The sequence below is a fragment of the Urocitellus parryii genome, chromosome 11 (genome assembly GCF_045843805.1).
Source record: "Urocitellus parryii isolate mUroPar1 chromosome 11, mUroPar1.hap1, whole genome shotgun sequence".
NCBI lineage: Eukaryota > Metazoa > Chordata > Mammalia > Rodentia > Sciuridae > Urocitellus > Urocitellus parryii.
The window spans coordinates 74,694,834-74,708,171 of record NC_135541.1 but is presented as its reverse complement, the minus strand read 5'-3'; the positions used below and the strand labels follow the sequence as shown (position 1 = coordinate 74,708,171).

At 38.2% G+C, this 13,338-nt stretch overlaps 1 protein-coding gene across 2 annotated transcripts in view; it reads right to left on the bottom strand.

Annotated features, from left to right (window-relative positions):
• Abcd3 (ATP binding cassette subfamily D member 3) overlaps window positions 1-12,079 on the bottom strand; it is an 87,146-nt gene extending 75,067 nt beyond the window's left edge. The window contains exon 1 of one of the 2 annotated variants that reach the window (XM_026409618.2): window positions 11,850-12,079. In XM_026409618.2, the coding sequence (XP_026265403.1) occupies window positions 11,850-11,959 (110 nt within the window). In that variant the 5' untranslated portion in view covers window positions 11,960-12,079. The remainder of the gene's footprint in view (window positions 1-11,849) is intronic. The other variant, XM_026409617.2, reaches the window with a different exon arrangement.
• Window positions 12,080-13,338: the final 1,259 nt, after the last annotated feature.

Genomic DNA, 13,338 nt, shown 5'->3' with positions numbered 1-13,338 from the left:
TCTGTGGCATAATCCATAGACCTTTCTTTTCAAGTCAATAATTCCATGTCTTTGCTCAAGCTGTTTTTCCTATCTGGAATGCCCCCTTAGCAAGACACTCCATATCCCCAAAAGATCAGGGCTCAAATGTGAAATTTGCATTTGAATTAAACATTCCCATCTCCATACTCTCTCCCATAAAACAGAGTTCCCACAACTAGTCATACTTTGGTTGTACAAATTTTCTATTACTAAGATCACTCAGTTTGGCATCTCAATGCCCAGCCTACTGACATACAGCATTAAATAGAATGTACTGAATAAATATTCTATTTCTTTCCACATTAATGTCTCCTCTGAGGGTGGGAGAAATAGCTATTTTGTTGAAGGAATAAAATACAAGCAGAAATGTATCTATTTATCAATAGTTAAACTGGAAATATTTGATATTAAAATAAAAAGTGGAATCCTTATGAACTATTAAGTCTCATACTTTGCTTTCCCCTCCCCCATCGCCTTACTAAAACATCTTGGGTATTACTGAGGTAGAAAAAAGTGAAATAATTCCTACAGTTCAAAAATACCTTAAATCTAATTTTCTAATGCCATATAACTATTGATAAATAAATAGAGAACAACACCTTAACACATCATCAAGAGATGGGGGCGGGGGGAGGAGTTGCTGAGAATTTAATGAGAAAAATAGTATTAAAGTGTTCAAACACAGAACTCTCTCCTTCTGTTTCTCAAGAGAATAAAATCTTGTCTGATTTCATTTAATGATTTTTAATGTTTTTTTCTTGATTTAAATTTTAATCTTCCCAAATGCTCAAATACAAAACTAGCATAAAAAAGGTTCTGCTTTCTCCCACTGTAAGATCCATTTTGAAAAGAGACTTGTTCATATTCACTGGGTCCTTAACACCTAGAAATTCAGTGTCCAATTAGTTAAGATACAGACTTGTATCATACCCCCAACTCCTGAGAAGAAAGACCTCTCAATCAAATCTCTATACCAAATAACTCAAAACCCAGCATTTCACATACCGTGGGCATTCAACTGACTGAGTGGTATGATGACTAGGTTCCTTTCTTTGAGTAGCTCTTTATTCCACCTACTGTTCTCAGGCCAGGCTAGTTCCTCCAGTCCTACTTCTGGAAGGAGGAAACTATAGTATTCAACCTTGATTTCTTCTTTTCACCTCCAAGAGAAACTGAAGAACTACAATAACACTGAATTAGAGTGAGAAGTTTGAGTTTGATATGCAGTATTTTTATAAAGAAGATAAAAGCATGCATGATAAAAGGGAAACGCAACAGTATGCTAATACTATTTTAATCAAAGCTAAAAAGCAACAGTTTTAAGTTACATGCTCATTTCAGAAGTTAAAATGTGAAAAAAGTACTAAAATGTGGGGGAAAAGACTATCTTAGAATCAATGAAATGTGATAGTAATCATGATAAATGATGGGTGTTTTTTTCTCCCTTTTTCTAAATCATATCTTCTAGAGTGTATATTACACTTTATCGGCAAAAATGTCTAATATTTAAAACTATGAAGCATTGAAAGTAATTTTTAAAAAGTTCACAAGTTTTGTGGAATTCACTAAACTTATAAAATCATTGCCTCTTTACTTGTTAAGAGAAACTATGTGTCCAGGTTGCTTCATAGGTTTAAGTTAAATATATATCTTTAAAATAATGACATAAAGTAGACATATAAACACATGCTGGCTAAACTTTTACCTAGAAGCTGCCCCATTCTACATGGTATATTTATTTTTAATGCTGATATATATATATATATATATATTAAGAAGTCAAAATAATTTAGGCATTAAGTAAACCATTCAATTCACTTTTATGTTTATTATTATGATCCTAGTATAGTGGTAAGACTGTTAATCTATTAACAGATATCAAAATACCTATAACTGTGCTTTGATCAGCTTTATTTTCAATTTTATACTTTATTAAATTGCATACACTCAGGGACTGCTATTCTAGGGAAAGGTTAAGAAATGCAGATTAAAAAAAAAACATCTTTTAAGCACATTCACAAGTTGTTCTTAAGAAGGTTTTAAACCATTTTAATGCATACTACAGTTCCCACTTGAAAGAACACAACCATCAGTTAGCCAAAACATTCTGTCTACATGCTTAATAAAGACTCTATTCTTAACAGAGATGCCTACAACAAAAGTGATTTTATTGTACAAGAATGCTACAGGTCTTTTCTTCCTTTGGTTCTATCAATTGAACCCAAAGATGCTTTACCATTGAACGATATCCACATTCTTTTCTATTTTGAGACAGGGTCTCTGTAAATTGCTGAGGCTAACCTCAAACTTTTAATTTTCCTGCCTCAGCCTCCCAAGTTGCTAGGATTTTAAATATGTGCCACTGTACTCATCACAATTGTTCTTTTTTAATTATTATTAGTTATTGATGAACTATTCGTTTATATGTGGTGTGGAACCCAGTGCCTCCACACATGCTAGGCAAGCACTCTACCACTCAGCCACAACCCCAGCCCCTCACAACTGTTCTTAAGTAAAGCTACCTAATTTTTTTTAATAATTTTTAGTTGTTGATGGACCTTTATTTCATTTATTTTATGTGGTGCTGAGAATCAAACCCAGTACCTCACACATGCTAGGCAAGCACTCTTCTGCTGAGCTACAGCCCCAGCCCACAATGCCTAATTTTTTAATAGAAATACTACACATGCCAATGTAAACAACTCTAATGTTCCATAAAAATCTCACTAAAAGAATGGAGGAATACCATTAAATTGCATTTAATCTGGTGTACATCACTTCAAAGTAAATGTAAAAGACCCTTTCTTCCTCCTAATTCCAGTTTATATTCTGTTGCAACAGACTAGAAGTTAATTGTATTCATCAGGTCATGCATGACCATGATATTGATCCTTTGGGGAAAATACAATTTATCTAAATTGACAAGAGTGGCATGAGTACTTAAAAGGAAGAGGTAAATTCTAGGAGCAAGAAAAGAGTTCACGAAAATATCATATCAAACTAAGCCCATTCTCTTCTCTGAAGGAATATGGAAACTCTATAAACTTTGTTTACTATGCTACAACGTGATGTAAACCAAATCAGGGGTTCTCTGCCTTTTCCATGAAAGAGACCAATGGCGCAAAGAATTCTAGGACCTCATCTTCACGACACCATGATCAGAAAAGTCCCTTCCCAATTAGTAGCTTCAGAAACACCCCAAAAGAGGACTTTGGCCTAATACAGATCAGGTTATGAATATTGTCAGAATGCCAGGTCTGTTAACAGAAGTGCTGGCAAGATAAATATTCGAGCCAATATAATACCTAGAAGGTGTCAATTAATAGGAAGGTTAGAATGGTATAATTAGACAGCTTTACCCTTAGTTTGGTCCGATTTCTCTTTAATGTATTGGGAAAATATACAGAAAGAATGGCTAATATGCAGGATTAGTCAGGTGTGATGGCGCACACCTGTAATCCCAGCGGCTTAGATGGCTGAGGCTTGAGGCCTGAGATCAAAGCCAGCCTCAGCAACCTACACAGGCTCTAAGTAACTCATCAAGATCCTGTCTCTAAATAAAATATAAAAAAAGGCTGAGGATGTGGCTCAGTGGTTAAGTGCACCTGGGTTCAATCCCCAGTATCAAAAAAAAAAAAAAAAAAAAATATCCAGGATCAAAAAAGTTCTAAAGGGAAGAAGTAAAATGCTCAAAAAAGGTTTAAATGTTAGGACCTGCACTCAGGTTTAAAATAAACTAAATAAATAAGCACAAGTTGAGGAAGGAAAAGGAAGTAGAACCATTATATAAACTAAATGTGAAAAATATTTGGCTGGTATAAAAATGAATGTCATCTCATGCTTTTTTAACAAAAGCTTAAGATCTACAAAGCAGGTCATAACTTTGTTCTATTTTGTGCCAGTGAATATGAAATTTAGGAACACCTCTTTACAAGGTGGAGAAATAGAGTATCATATTACTGAAGCAGCAACTGAAAAATTACTGAATACCTGAAACTGTGTCACATAAAACTAACTTAAACACTTTCCAACTCCAAAAGTAAATGATTCTATCAACTGAAAACGGCTTCTTTAGGGAAATTTCCATAGACACATGTGAGGAAACTTTTAGGAAAGTTCAATAATTTTTTTTTTAATATTTTTAGTGTTGGACCTTTATTTTATTTATTTATATGTGGTGCTGAGAATCGAACCCAGTGCCTCACCCATAAAAGACAAGCACTCTTCCACTGAGCCACGACTCCAGCCCCAATAATTTTTGAGTAGCTAAATGGGATATTTCGTTGTCTTCTTCATTTTCCTTTAGCAAGCACAGCAACAGCCTATGAGAGTTATTTTTATTTATTGAGCATTGGGTTAAAACATTTTCTTGTTTAATCCTCACTCAACTGTTGAATTATGTGAATACTATTATCCCCATTTTACTAAGGCTCAAAGATGTTGAGTTAATTGACCAAGGCCATTTGTTAAGAGAAACTATGTGTCCAGGTTGTGGACAGATATAGCAAATGGTTTCTTAAAACTCTGAACCCATACCTGACTCCAAAGACCATGTTTTCTACTACATCAAGCTACCTTCATAATCAAAATTAAGCTGCTACATTAAAAAAATTGTTATTTCAAATATATAAATATATGCAAATTAAAAGAATCTTTCAACATTATTTTGCACCTCTAACGCAGAAAAAAATTAAATATTCCCTTACAATGAGTAATTATATTAGAACTCAGTCACAGTATTGCAAAGTGACACAACTCTTTAAAAGTAGTATGTCGTCAACCTATGCACCTCTAGAACATTTACACTTTTTCCACAAACACTAAAGATAGTTCATAAGCTTCCATTTATTAATCCTATTTCTGGCAATTTATTCAAGGAAATATTCAACAGAGATGGAAATGTTCACTCACAAAAATACACAGTACTACTTATAAATATTCCAGAAACAATATTTAAGGGTAAAAAAAATCATGATTAAACCACAGAAATATTTATGCATTCTTTAAAAGAACTATAAGAAAGATGTACACCTCAAATGAAAATAGCAAAACACATAATTACAGAATCATCAGGTGTGATGATGCATGCTTATAGTCCCTATTACTTGGGAGGCTGAGATGGGAGGATCATTTGAAACCAGGAGTTCAGAGTCCAGCCTGGGAACAAAGCAAGATTCCATCTTCAAAACAACAACAAAAAATTATAACTATGTAAAAAATGCATATAACAAAAATACAACAGTTTATTATTGTTATGGCATTATGAATAGCTTTGATTTTGTAGTTATCTTTAATATTTTCACTTTCTTGTTAACTGTCACAAGTAGGTTATAAATGGTACTAATATCATTTTTATAAGTTTCTGAGATTTGCTTTACCTATGGAAATAAGAGGCAAAAGGAGTCCAGCTCCTAAAAAACTCATAATATAGTTGAGACAAAATTTATATCTGTAGCAAGAAAAAGGTGTTATTTAAAACAGCAGTAACCACAGCCCTAAGAAAAGGGCATCTGCGAGATAGAGTTAATCAACAAATATTTTCTGAATGCCTACTGTATGCCAGCCATAGTTCTAGCCACTAGAGCTGTAACAATGAACAAAACAAAATTTCCTACCCTCATGGTGTTTACATCCTGACAGCACAGACATGTAATAAATAATATGTAAAATAAAAAGTGCTTTTGATAATGGTAAATGCTAAGAAAAAAAATAAAGCCATGAAGGTAGACAGTGTGTGTACTGAGGATGCTATTTTAAGCTGAGTGGCAACGTGCTCACTAACGTGTCTGATAAAACTGAAGGGGGAAGGTATAAGCAATGTGGTACCAGCGACAGAACATTCCAGGCAGGAGGAGAATAGCAAATGCAAAAGCCCTCAAACAGAATATCTGCCCAAGGATGTTAGTGAACCAAAAAACTAGGAAGTGTAATTAATTAAACAACTTTCACCCAGATCTCTCAGCAGACCATAGACAGCTACATAGTTCTCAGAACATTGCTCTGGGCCTGATCTGCCACAGTTGAATTCAGTACACAGTTGCTTTTGCTGTAAATCCTGTAATGCTTCTTTCACCTATGGTTACTTAAGCACCATCTTTTATTCTAGGGATCCAAATGAAGCCAACCCATATATCCAAGGTTCATCCTAAGGATCTCAAGCAGCTCCAGTCCCTCTAATGACTCATGCTTATAGTCTGCAAACCACTCTATGGACCTGTGAAACTGAAAAGAGTGAAACCATTCCTTTTCAGAGTTGGATTTTAAAGGAGCACAACTCACAAAAAAAGATAAATTTGATGTTTTCAGGAAAGTTATAGAAGGATTGGTAAAAAGGGAGTGCAAGTAGAAGCTAAAGATGTGAGGACATTTGAATGGTTAAAAAAAAAAAAAAAAAAAAAGGTCCAGGACCAAGCCAGTGAATCTTATAGGAAAAGAAAATAGCCAAGAAATTGCCAATAGTGGGAATGTTCAAGCAATTTCCCTGCCCCCCCTTCTTTTTCTTATTAATACAGTATTTGTCTTTCCTCTGACAAACCCTGAGCTAACCACTTTCCCCAGACTGCCTAGGAGATACAGGAAAAGAAACACAGAAGGCCGATGAGGCACGGGAGAAAAAAAGAGACTGCTCCTTCATATGGCGAAGAGGATAAGAAAGGCTACCATCCCAGACAAAAGAGCACCTCCAGAAGGGCAAAACCCAGAATGGCACAGGAGACCTGTCACTTCAGAGGAAGTCCCAAACACAACCCAAATCCCAGCCCCAGCCTCAAGGAACTTGTTTGCTGTTGTCAATATCCCTCGGAGTGGTGCTGGTTTAGAAGGTGCAGCTAGAGACAAGTGAGGGGATGCAGGAATGCCAAGCTCAAGAGGCTCTTATCTTTTAGTCGGGTCAGTTCAGCACCACTGCAGATAACGGTAAGTTCAGTAACCGAGAGGTACTCCTGACCAAGGATCCTGACTTGAGGAGGCATACATTTTCAGAGGTGAGGGGCCATCACAGAAGAACTCTTTAAGTGCAGAGAAGACAGTGAGTCTCAAGCAATTTCTTAAGTAAAAGAATTCTGAGATATTCACTATGCTGGGACACAATCCCTACTACTACTCCCAAATTTTCAACAGAAGTCTTCTAGAAACCCTTGCTTTGTGGATCTTGATTCAGAGAAATCAAGGCAGATACCAAAGAGACAAGGTTAAAAGACAAGATGTAGGTAGGATCTAAAAATAGAGAAGCCAAAAAGTGAAGTAAAGTGTGACTAAGAAAAACACAAGCTTCTTGAAACTCCTCAGATATATTTGGGGTAGGAAATTGTACCCCACCATTTATAGATTAGAGTGTTAAAAAGGGTAAAGGGTAAAGGTATACCCTTTATCAAAACACATCGCTAGATTATACGCTATAAACATGATTAGGTAAATCAAGAAAGACATTTAAACGTGTTTTTCAGAAGATTAAACAGGGAGTGATCATCATTTAGATCATCTAGAATAGCTAAATACTTCATGGAAGAGGTAATCCTGCTTTATTAGCTCTTCAAGGATAGTAAGATTTGGAGAACAGAGTACACAGAGAAATTTCAGTTATGGCCAATAGCATGGATAAAGCTCAGAAGCCAAGAATGAGGGTAGCCTGTTCAAACAGCATAAGAAACTGGCCTATCTGGAACAGAGCACCCCCTGGCAGGCAACAGCACATAAGATTAGCCAGGTAAAATGACACCAGATTGAGGAAGGCTCTGAAATCCAGGATAAGAAATCTGAACTTCACAATCACTGATGGGAAGGGAAAGAAACTGCTTTGTTATGCTTCATTTAAGATAATAAAATACTGCGGCAATGTAGACTGATTCCTTTCCCTGCCTTCTAAAACTGGAACACCAGTTTCCCACTACCCAGGTTATGTTCTATACTACTAGGTACACCATCATTTCTGTGACGATAATGCCTCTACTTGTTTGTACTAGTCCCACATCTCCAAGGCATTTCAATTACCCTTAAAGATTTTTCAATAACTTCAAATCATTTATCTACTCTAACACTTATCTATCCTATGGTAGATCCAAATAGGGACTTAAAGGTTACTCAGTCCATGCCCTCAAGAAACTCTGATGCAGGCAGAAGCCAAGAAAAGAAACCAGCACAATACAAAATGTTAACTGCTATAGTACAGAGATGCTTAAGAGTGTCAGGAAAGCAGAGGACATCTATCAGTGTGGAGACAGGGAAAAGACAGAAAACACCTAAGAGATTAAGTGTAGACTGAATCTTCAAGAAAAAGAACTATCACAGGGTAGAAGTGGTGGGTATGACACTGATTACAATCAGTCTGCAAAGGCTAGGCACAGCCTGTCACCTCAGAGATTACAAATTAATTCCACATGGCTGGTAAATACAAAAAGTAGTCAAAGACCAAATAATTAACAGAAGTTTTATTTTAAAGTAGTTGAAAGATTTTAATGAAGAAATACTATGAGCAACTTTACATTTCTTAAAAAAGAGCTCTGGTAGCTGTGGAAGATAGATGAAAAGGGCAAAGTTTCTTCGTATCATAAATGCCACAAAAATATGATAAAAGACTGCTATAATATTCAATTTATTTCATTATCCATTCCCACCACCTTCCTAAGTTTAGTGCACATTCTTCATAAAACCTACCCTAACCCCTTCAAACACAATAATCTGGTCTTTCTCAGAACTTTGAGGGCACGTCTGCCTAGACACTTCACTGTCATCATCTTACATTTTAAATACTTGTATTTAAGTTTGCTGTCCTTAATAAGAACAACAGCTTCTTAAGAAAAGATGTCTCATATTTTTAAATGTATGTTGTGTGTGTGTATATATATATAATGTGTGTGTATATATATATATATATATATATCCCTTATAGCACCTAGCACAGTAATACAACATTCAGAAACAGACACTCCTTTGAACTAAATAAATGGCTCTTATCCATGAGTAAAAAGATTCCATTTTCCCCATAAATAATAATAAAAATAGAATGTATGATTAAGTAAAACTAAAGTGAAAAAAGTTAGCATAGTAGTGGAAATGATTATAAATGAATACAAAGAAACTTTTCTCTGAAAAATTCTAATTTGTGATAGGCATATATTACACAAGTACATCCATTCACTTAAAAAATGTATAACTAAGATTTCAATGTATACAAATTTCACCTAAAAACCTGTAAAAACAAGGGGTAAGGAGCTGGTAGATATAGTGAAAAAAAGAATATCAGAATATTCTTGGTACTTCCTAGTAAAATGAACAGGGGGATTATTATATTATTATATGTGTGTGAAATTTTCCACAATAAAAAGCTGTGCAAATGTATGAGATTTAACTAGTAAAAATAATAAACTTACAAAAATTTAAAATAACCCAGAACATTAAATTACTCATTCTTCAAATGTTTGGAATAACAATATCTTGTAACCTTTAATGTGGTTTTACTAGATCTATTACCTATACAATTCCAAGAGAATACATATTCTAGGACAAACCTACTATTAACAACATGGACAAAAGAAGGCTTAGTAATCACATGTTCCTTAATTAAGCACCGGATAGACATTAAAATTAGTCCTGTTACAAAAGATATCCCAAAGGTCAACAAAATATAAGGTTGGAATTTTATAATCTTTGAACTGTGATAATAAAGTAGTGAGTAAAAGCAAGGCATAAGATTCTGGAAGTACATAACATCTACAAAGACAGACTCAATACCATTTTCTTTCTCTCTCTCTCTCTCTCTCTCTCTCTCTCTCTTTAGTTGTAAATGGACACAATACCTTTATTTTATTTTTATGTGGTGCCGAGGATCAAACCTGGTGCCTTCCTCATGAGAGGCAAGCACTTTACTACTGAGCTACAACCCCAGCCCATCAATACAATTCTTAATGATTTCAAAACAGTTCAATCATTTTATTCAGTAATTTCAACTCCACATTTATCTGCTCATAATCTGCTTCTCCTCCCACAAAATACTTGATGTGTAAAATAAAGATTTTCCTACTCCTGATACAAAAAATTAACAATAACCTTTTGTCCAGTAAATTAACTGTTGCATAATTCAGCCACCTCAAAAACTTCCTCAAAAAGAGATGCTTAAAGAAATGTACCATGATGAAAGAAGAGCTACAATAATTTAACAAGACAAATTCTATTATACTATTTCACTGCTATTGCTACCGCCCATTAGATGGTGTTCAATTTCTCTTATTCAATAACTGACAATCTTGAAAAGTCAATGTAGTAGTTTCCTTGGACTGTAACTGGAAGGGAGCCTGCGGAGGATTTCTGGGATGCTGATAATCCTGATGGATGCTGGTTACACTGGTGTGTTCTACTTGTAAAAATTCTTCAAGCTCTAGATTTATGATGTATACTTTTCTATATACATGTAGTAGTCCAATGAAATTTTTTTAAAAAACCATCAAAGCATGCCAGAACTGTTAGCTATCCTCAAGTCTCCTCCCCATGTCAAAACAATTTTCTGTGCTAACACTTCTCTGCAAAAAATGCAATTCAAGTTAAAGCACTTAATATTTCCTACCAGAATATGCCCAGATAACTGATAACTTTCATTTGCAACTGGGAGTTCACACACAGAATAGGAAAAGTGAATAGGTACTGTAAATGTCCAGCCCATGATGTGAATTATTTTCAACTTTGCTAAACTGATTTAGGAAAGAAAGGACCATCACTTCAGACTTTAGTTAGGAGGCGGCTGGAAAGTACTTCATGGGAAGAGGACTAGGAGCCACCTGTCAGTGTTTAGTGTTTATATACCAAGCAAATCAAAAACAGGAGAAAAAAGTACCTGTCCAGAGACATGAATGAAATAGAATTCATGAAAGCAGGATGCTAAGATTTAATACGACACATGTAATGATTGGCAAGAATGCTTGGGAACTAACCTTTTCTCATTCACTTGCCGTAGCCCAGGAAATAAAAATGATGCCTGCAATTCCACAACTATAACTCAATTCTCTTTCTTCCTCTAATCTTATGACCTCCCCAAAGTTAAATCTCATCATGAAAATCCTCTCGCGGTGAAAGCAGTGCAGTGTAATTAAAAAGGATCTTGATCCTCACCTAAAACACACTTTTACCTTTCACCTACAAAGCCAAGAGAGGGAACTTTGTCCGACAAATACCACGAAACTAATTCAGTTTTTCCAGATGAAATGTCAGGGCGTTCATTGAGCAATTCCAAAGGGGTGGTGTGGGGCACTTTAGAAGAAAACCATGCCAAGTGGCCCCAGGATAGCTCACAGGAATCACCCTGGCGACTATGACAGCAATTACTCCGGAATCGAGCCAAACCTCATCCAAGTGACTTAGACAACAGCGACTATCCTGGCGAGTCCAATCCCCATCCTCAAATCACACAACCACGTCCATAAAACAAATCCTTCACGGTCTGTCTGGAAATGAGATGACAAAACTAAAACACCGCCAGAAAGTTGATACAGAAATGAGACGGTTTGGATAAGGGATGGGCACACTGCTTCCCCTCCTCCCACCCTCGAGTAGGAGCGACTGCCCTCCGGGCTGGGTCGCAGATTTGTTTGTGGGCGCAGGAGAAAATTCTCACTCTTGCGGGTACAGCGAGGTGGCCCGACAGGCCGGCGGGGTACGCGGAAAGCCGGGGAGCCGGCGCTGCGGGGACACCCTGACATTGGAGCCTGGCTGTAGCCGCGGCCGCCCTCTCTCCGCCTGATCCTGCCGGCACCGGGACTCGTCTGCCAGGCGCTGGGCGGAGAGTGCACGCCGGGAGCGCCAGCTCGGGCCCGGGAAGGCGGCGCGGCCACGAGCCTTACCCGTGCAGGCCGAGGGCGCGGCGCCGCTTGTGGAGCAGGCAGAGCAGCAGGAATGCGGCCCCCGCCAGCGAGGAGTTCCGCGCCGTCAAGTACTTGCTGAAGGCCGCCATGGCACCACCAGGGCGGGCGAGCCGGCGAAGGGGACTCGGCGGCAACTACCTTAGTGCAGGAAGCGCGGGGGAGACTGGGAGGAGAGGACCGCGAGGAGGGAGGGCGGTGCCGGCCACGCAGGACCGCCCCCTGGAGCGCGCCGCCGCGCCGCCCGAGCGCCAAGCCCACCGCGAACTTCGGCTCGGCGGGAGCGCGCGCGGGAGCTGGGAGTCCGGAACGGTCCCGGGACGCGCCTTGCGCAGGCGCGGACCCCCACGGGGTTGCCGGAAACGCGGCGCTGGGACGTAGGCGATCTTCCCTCTGCCTCTCCTCACCCGGCAAGGTCCCGTTGCTACCCCCGCTTCAGCCCTACCCTCTCGGTGCGCTTACACCCGGCTTTCACAAGAACTGGAAGAGCGGGCCCGGCCTGCGCGGAGGACTCAGTGGGCCCTGCCTTCCGCCACCCCCCACCGTAATGGGTCGTTACCACCCTCTTAAAGGAGCTCAGGAAGAAGGGAGCGGCCCCTTTTACACAAAACTGGTGGCTTTATGATCACTGGGACTTACACAAAGCAGGCAGGGACTGTGGGAAGAACTCCTTTTTCCAGTGAGGGTTTTCCAAACCGTAACCTCTAGGGGCCGGTGAAATCGGTTTGGAAAAACAGGACCGCCACTTTGGTTTTTTTGTTTGGTTGGTTGGGTTTTTTTTTGGGGGGGGCGGGGTGCAGTTTTGGATTTTTTTTTTTTTTCGAGAACAACACAACGAAAATCTCAGAATACATCACTTAGTAAAGGAGTTGCTTTGAGAAGTTTTTATTCCAGTTTTTTGTAGATATATATCGCGGGTGGAGACATAAAATGTGTTTCTTTGTGTGGGTCTTGTCAAACAAAAAGTTTGATAATCTCCGTTCTTTGCAAAGCAACATTCATAAATAACAATCGTGCGTTGTATTAATGCTGGCCTTACTCCCAGAATCAGGAAGGGTTTACAGATTACAGCATTCTTATGCTGTCCGACTTCTATGATGCAGAATTGTTGTCCCTAACATTTAGCCTAACACATACACAATAATTTAAGGAGTCACAGTTTTCAGTTGAGACTGGAGAAAAGCAAGTGTCAGAAAAGTAAGATCATAAATTCTCACATAATATATACACGTATTAAAGGCTTCTACATGTTAGAAGTAGTCTACAAAACAGTGGTGCCTTAGGTGTTTTCTCAATATAAATTGGCAATTGCCTAATACATATTCCAAGAATCATAAAGACCTGATACAGTAATGATTGGCTTGTGTAGGGTGTTCAACAGCCAATTCTAAGTTATGTAAAAGTGAAGCTCCTACTAAATTCTCCAGCTGCCATGTGGACATTTTCATTATCTTGTGTAAGCCTGGCGTAA